Raw genomic sequence first — 6,935 nt, forward strand, 5'->3', positions numbered from 1 at the left:
TCTTAAAATGGAGAGTATAATCCCAATGGTTCCTGCCTTCCAGGATTAATGTGAAAATTAAGTAAGATTTGAGAAGGGAAAGAGACTAGACAGGTGTAGATGGTGTGGTTCAAGAGTAGTTGCTGTGGCTGGTGCTTTGATGACAATCTCTAGAAACCCTAGTGGAGTCTCCATTTTTAAAATGGTTCAGGTTTAAAAGGTTTGACCCTGAATATTATCACCCACTAAAGAATTGTAGCATTTCAGTTTGACTTATGTAAATGACTGTAGAGTTGCTGTGCTTTTGTGAGGGAAGATTGAGGAGAATAGTTCACATATTAATCATCCTAATTGTTCATCATTGTAATGTGTTATCCACAGACATTAGAAGAACTGTAATTTGTGTATTTTGAAGAACGCTCTTAAACCAGGCTGGAGGACAGATTGAGATGCAGATGTCTCAGGACTCTTTCACCTTGGTCTTTCATTTTTTTAACTTTGTGTAAATCATTTTCCTTTGGTTTTTACTTCAATAAGGTTACGTTCTAAGATTGTGTGAAATTATTTAAGTGCTTTGAAAAAAGGGGAGTGTTTGACAAATGATATACCAGATTTGAATTGAAATATATTTACCTTGAAGTGAAAACCATTGAGGTTGGCTTCCAGAAAGAATATTCCACCTCCAGTTATATTTTATTTTAATGTAATTTAATGCATCTCCAGCCGTGGCAGGATGTGTAAAGGCAAAGCACAGTGAGCTTTGCTTTCTGGGTAAGAACGACCCACATTTGATTGAAACGTATCCTTTGAGGATGGGGGCATTACAGTACAGCTCCTGTCTTCCACTGTGTGTCTGCACTTCCAAATGTCTCTTGAAATGCTGACGTTCCTAGTACAGACCTAGCTGGGGCTGAGGCCCAATTCTGCTTCTGATGGTAGGGAATCTCCCCCCTGCTTCAGGGGTCCCAGCTAACGCATCCAGGATGCCTTCCTGATGCCTCTGCTACAAGGAGTAAGGCTAGGTCCCAGCCCAGCACAGTAGATTCTTCAGATCTTGTCTCTGTGTTATTTTGGTTCCCTGGCAGAAGAAGTACCCCCCACCCCACAGGGCCAGCCCTGGGCTAAGTCCCTCACAACAACATTTTAGTTTTTTTTTTTCAATGTTTATTTATTCTGAGAGAGAGAGGGGGCGGGGAGGGGGGAGAGAGGGAGAGACACAGAATCCGAAGCAGGCTCCAGGCTCTGAGCTGTCAGCACAGAGCCCGATGTGGGGCCCAAACCCACGAACTGCAAGATTATGACCAGAGCTGAAGTTGGGCGCTTAACCGACTGAGCCACCCAGATGCCCCAACAACATTTTAGTTTACTATCGTCCCCATCAGTAGCCCCCTTCTTGACCTTTCTTTCACACTCTACACACATACTCACTCTGCATCACACCTGACTTGGTTGACTCATCCTTTGAGGGCCTGCTCTCAGCTAAGGATGCAATGACTAGTGGGTGCTCAGCCTTCAATGAGTAAAGGTTGTGTCAGATACCACGCTGCATTTTGACAAGGCTTTTCTGGAGACAGCACCTTCCCCAATGGATAGATGGAAATTTCAAGCATGAAGTTAGGCTAGGTGGATGGGAATGGAGGGATATTTTTGGATGAAGAGATTCTTGTGTGCTTTTCCATGCCCCAGAAAGGAAGGAAGCTGCCTGTTACAGATCCAAAATCTCTCATCAGAAGCCTGAGGCCAGATGTGTTTCAGAATTCAGAATTTTGGACTTGTTAGCATAACAAGATGGTACATCCCCAGTGTGATCTGAGGACTTGTCTGGTAATTAAACACATTAATATTCACATGAAGTGGGATCAGTATTGTTGGTTCAGGTTAGGATGTGCCACCAAATGAATTTCAATTGGGTCAGGTTTTACCACCAACGTGACATTTGGTTATTAAAGCTTGTAGGATTTCAGAATTGCAGATAAGGAATTACTATGCACCTGTAATCATTAACAATAGTTCACATTTACTGAGCACTTACAGTTTGCCAGGCATTATGCTAAGTGAGCACATTATACATATAAACTTATTTGCTCTTCTTATCAATGTAAGGAAGAAATTAGTATCCCTTTACTGATTCCTACTAAATCTTCCTTTAAAAACTGTTGATGACTGTTAGAACAAATAAATGAACTCAATAAAGTTTCAGGGTACAAAATTAATATACAAAAAAAAAGTTCGGTTCCTATCGTGTGTCAAGGAGCAAAAAATTTATAGCCCCCACCTAAAGTTACTCTAGTCGAGTGAAGGAGGCAGATGGGTGCACAGACATAGGTGTACCTGAGGCACAGGAACAGAGAAAGGTACCCATCTAGCCTGCGCTTCAGGGAAGGCTCCCTGGGCAGGCTCTGGCCCAGCTCTGTCCTCTGGGCAAGGGAGGAAGTCAGCCCAGGGGAGGGGACAGGGGAGATCACCACCACCACTTATTATTAAGTCTGCATGTTCAAGGTCAGTGGCTCTTGAATGCTTTGCAGTCATAGCTCCCTGTGGGTCCTTTATTTTCTTTAATGTAGCCATGTCTCCTCCTCTCTTCTATAGAACACCTATCTCAGCTTTCTCACAAGACAACATCTATGAAGTACAGCCTCCAAGGGTAGACAGAAAATCTACAGAGATCTTCCAAGCCCACATCCAGGCCAGTCAAGGTATCATGCAGCCTCTTGGAAAGGAAGATACTTCCATGTACCGAGAATACATCAGGAACCGCTACCTGTGAAGAGAAAACAGGTCCCCCCATGAATTTGCTACATTGTAATCTGTTTTATCTCCTCTTAAAAAGTTGATTTCCCGGGAGTCCTTTACATCTGAAAGTTTTTCCTCTTTTTGTAACTGGTGAACTACAAATTACAGGAAATAAAGAAATGCTTAAATATTTTGCTGTCAATGCCTTTGCTTTATTTTAGAAATACTTCTATAAATGCAGTCAATATAGGGGCACCTGGGTGGCTCAGTCGATTGAGCGTCCACCTTGGGCCAGGTCATGATCTCACATTTACGGGTTCAAGCCCCATAGTCGGCTCTGTGCTGCTAGCTCAGAGCCTGGAGCCTGCTTTGGATTCTGTGTCTCCCTGTCTCTCTGCCTTCCCCCTGCTTGAGCTCTCTCTGTCTCTCAAAAAATAAAATAAAAAATGTTAAAAAATTTTCTTTAAATAATAAAAATATTTAAAAAAAAAAAAGAAATGCAGTCAATATAGTATCACACCATAATTAAGAAATTAACAGGTATTTGTTGAGTATCTGCTGTGTGCTAGGCACTATGGTAGAGTCTGGGAGTATCACAGTAAGGAAAACAGGCCAAAAAACCCATCTCTCATGTAAAATGAGGTCAGATTATTTTTCTTTGTAGTTAACATATTTTTTTATGTATTCTGACTTTATGTTAGCTTTGTGTTGTTTTTTTTTTTTTAATTTTTTTTTTTAACGTTTATTTATTTTTGAGACAGAGAGAGACAGAGCATGAACGGGGGAGGGTCAGAGAGAGGGAGACACAGAATCTGAAACAGGCTCCAGGCTCTGAGCTGTCAGCACAGAGCCCGACGTGGGGCTCGAACTCACGGACCGTGAGATCATGACCTGAGCCAAGGTCGGCCACTTAACTGCCTGAGCCACCCAGGCGCCCCTAGCTTTGTGTTTTGATAAAAAAATTGTATGTTAACTTTGTGTTTTTTGAAAGCTCTTGTCCTTAGGAACTAAACAGTGAAATATTTATGGATAAAGGGACAAGATGTCAACAAAGTGCCCTCCAATGGTTCAGGAGAAAAGAACAAATGGAGCAAAATCTTAACAATCAGTAAATCTGGGAAAGAGTAAATGGCATTTTTTTGAACAATTCCTGTAATTTTTCCATAAATATGAAATGATATCAAAATAAAACATTAAAAATGAGTTTCCCTGCATAACTTTTGTGGTGTGCAGTTGTGTTACCCAGTGTGACCTTTGGTGTCCAGTCGGGTGACTTGTCACGTGCACATGGCTTGTTCTCTGTATAGTCAAACGTAACACGGACAACTTCCTGCATTTTCCAACAGTTTAACACAAATGGTATGATCTCATTACACCTATGCTTGGTTGATAAGTTGTCTCAGTTCTCCCTTCTCATAAATAAAATAGGGAAGAAAACCAAGCTGTCTAATGAGAGAAGGAAAACTGACTGTCTAAATGACCTTTAAGGTGTCTCCAACCCTGAGATGCTGGAATTCTGTGGAAGGTTCTACACTGCAGGGAAAAAGCCCCTAACTAGCAGACATTTTGAGTCGATGTCATCATAAAACCAGGATTAGAGAGTGACAACAGGCAACAGAAAATTTGTATTGGCGTAGTTTTGTTTTTTGTTTTTTTTTTTAACGTTTACTTATTATTTTTGGGACAGAGAGAGACAGAGCATGAACGGGGGAGGGGCAGAGAGAGAGGGAGACACAGAATCGGAAACAGGCTCCAGGCTCTGAGCCATCAGCCCAGAGCCCGACGCGGGGCTCGAACTCACAGACCGCGAGATCGTGACCTGGCTGAAGTCGGACGCTTAACCGACTGCACCACCCAGGCGCCCCATGTATTGGCGTAGTTTTATTACCTACCGCGATAGCTTGCTGCTGCATGTAGGAGGTCACCTGAGTCTTCCCAAGTCAAAAAATATTCCCAAATTCCTTAAGAAATGTCAAGTTCAACCACTGACCTTAATTTTTAACATGGCTTCTTGGAGGTCTATCTCCTTATGATGAGAATACAGTCCTTGTGAAGATCTGGAATCGAAGTCTTCTTTCCTAACCTTCTTTAGCTATGAAGTAAGGCTAAGAATGCCTACTTTGTTGATGTGGAGTTTAGAGATAATGTATGTGAAGCATGTAGCCACGGTTCCTGGCCTGTAAATGAGGCTCAGTAAATGGATAGCTGCTGTGATGACGTAGGGGTGGCTGGTGATGGTGGCCGTGCAGACAGTGTTCTCAGCGTAAGGCAGCTGCTTAAACATGATTAACATGATTTTTAACATAACAGATTAACGTTATTTTGACATAACAAAGATGGTACCGAACTATTGATTTTGACCTTAATTCAGATTACTTCAACTTTAGCTGTGCAAGGGAGACCTTACAAATTGGTAGCAAAGTAGACGTAACATTAAACCTCTGGAAAGAGGTTCATGACCCCAAGGAGCACGTAAATGAAGTGAACACACCTACGAAGACACTAAAAAGCTAATATGTGAAAGAAAGTGTAGAGGCTGCTCTAATTTTTAGACCCAAAGAAAAGAAACACATACTGGTGAAGAGCATGAGCTGTGACTCCTATCACTTACAAGTAATCCCCAAGCCTCAATGTTGTCATCTAGTATAGAGCGTAGTTGAAAGAAATAAGAGAATACCTATAAAGCATTGGGCGTGGTATCTATCACGTGGTAAATGCTCAGTAAATGTAGCTGGATAAGATCACTGATAATGGGCATTCGCCACCACCTGACAATCTGGTGGCCGAGCATCCTCTCAGAGCAAGACCATGTATCCACTCTCCCCATGCCATAGTCACTAAGACAGGAGAAGCCTTCCTACTTCCGCCTGGCATTGTCGATTTTAATTCTTTAAATCAAGCAGTATGAATGAACCTTGAAACACAGTAGATCATCAATTGAAATATCAGCAAAGAACGATGACATTCTATGAAATAAAATCTTGTTGACCGTATTATCCCACCCAAGAGCAAACTAAAAACATTCACATTAAAATTCAGTGTGAACTTCTTAGGAGTGGTAGCGGGAGACATGCTCTCTTAAAGCCACTTTGTATCCGTCTAGACTCCACTGACAGTAGAGGAAGCTATGTCTTTGTCAAACTGAGAGATGCTTTTGATCTTGGTTGAGCTTTTCCAGCTTACATGGCTGCTGCCGTGCTGTTGAGAAGGCTGGAAGGATCAACTGCAAAAATGATCCAGCATGAAAAATCATTCTTTCATCGTGAGGCAAAATCCCTATGACTGTTACCTTTCCTCAGAAGAGTATGATTTTAGATGTTGTGGATCCAAATTGAAATTATATTATGTGACTTCCGTTTCTCCATAAAAAAAAAAAAAAACTCCTGTCAGAATTCAAATAGATTTTATTCTTCTCTTATATGTGAATAAATCAGTTGCCACTCAAAGATGAGATTCCAACTTTGTTGGATTTCGGCAGGCGGAGAGTTTGAAAATCATACTATATCTTATTATATGTTTCACAGTTAAGCTTTTGTCCCCAACTCCATGAGTTTTCTCCTTCCTAGAATTTGCCGCATACTGAGTTAGAAGTGTTTTCTCCTTTTGGGAAACGATGTACCTTACAGTCGTCCTCACACGTGCCGTTGGGGCTGGCTGGTCAGAATACATTGCTCAGAGTGGCCAGCGAAGGCAAAGCTGGCCTCTCATCCCAACCATGTTTTTCTTGCAAGTCACGTTTTGCTTTTTTAAAATCAATCTAAAGATGCATTCCCTTTTTCTGGTTTGCCCCCTGGCATGTTTTATTTGTTCTTGCTGAGATCTGTACCGCCTCTCAGAATCTCTCCTGCCTGACAAACAATAGGGCTAACTGATTATTATTATGGCTAAATGAATCCTTTACTGAAGGAAAAATGATCTATTTTTACCTCTTTATTGAGACTTAATTCACTCCCTTTGGAAGAGGTGATGGCTCACTCTGGAAACTGCACGTGTTCTGACGTGCTCCTAGTGAAGGTCAGGTCTGCACGCACAAGAGCAGCTTTCTCCAAAACACTCTTGAGTCCCCCTTTCATTTTCACAAGCTAGAGGGTCATTTACTAACAAAGAACAGTAAGCTACCATTTAACTCTTGCTACCCACACACAAAATATTTTGTGGGTTCATTTCTTTAGTCCATTCATCTGAGTGGACTCCAATGTAATTGCCATCCAACTGGTAAATAA

At 41.6% G+C, this 6,935-nt stretch overlaps 1 protein-coding gene across 2 annotated transcripts in view; it reads left to right on the forward strand.

Annotated features, from left to right (window-relative positions):
• FIG4 (FIG4 phosphoinositide 5-phosphatase) overlaps positions 1–2,902 on the forward strand; it is a 135,036-nt gene extending 132,134 nt beyond the window's left edge. Inside the window, exon 24 of one of the 2 annotated variants that reach the window (XM_086707562.1) lies at positions 2,569–2,705. Coding sequence is in view for 1 of the 2 variants with exons in the window: in XM_025925317.2 (XP_025781102.2) it covers positions 2,569–2,746 (178 nt within the window). In the remaining variant the exon portion in view is untranslated. Of the gene's footprint in view, positions 1–2,568 lie in introns of both variants that reach the window. The other variant, XM_025925317.2, reaches the window with a different exon arrangement.
• Positions 2,903–6,935: the final 4,033 nt, after the last annotated feature.

This window comes from Puma concolor, chromosome B2, assembly GCF_028749965.1.
Source record: "Puma concolor isolate L17-30 chromosome B2, mPumCon1.1.hap2, whole genome shotgun sequence".
Taxonomy (NCBI): Eukaryota; Metazoa; Chordata; class Mammalia; order Carnivora; family Felidae; genus Puma; species Puma concolor.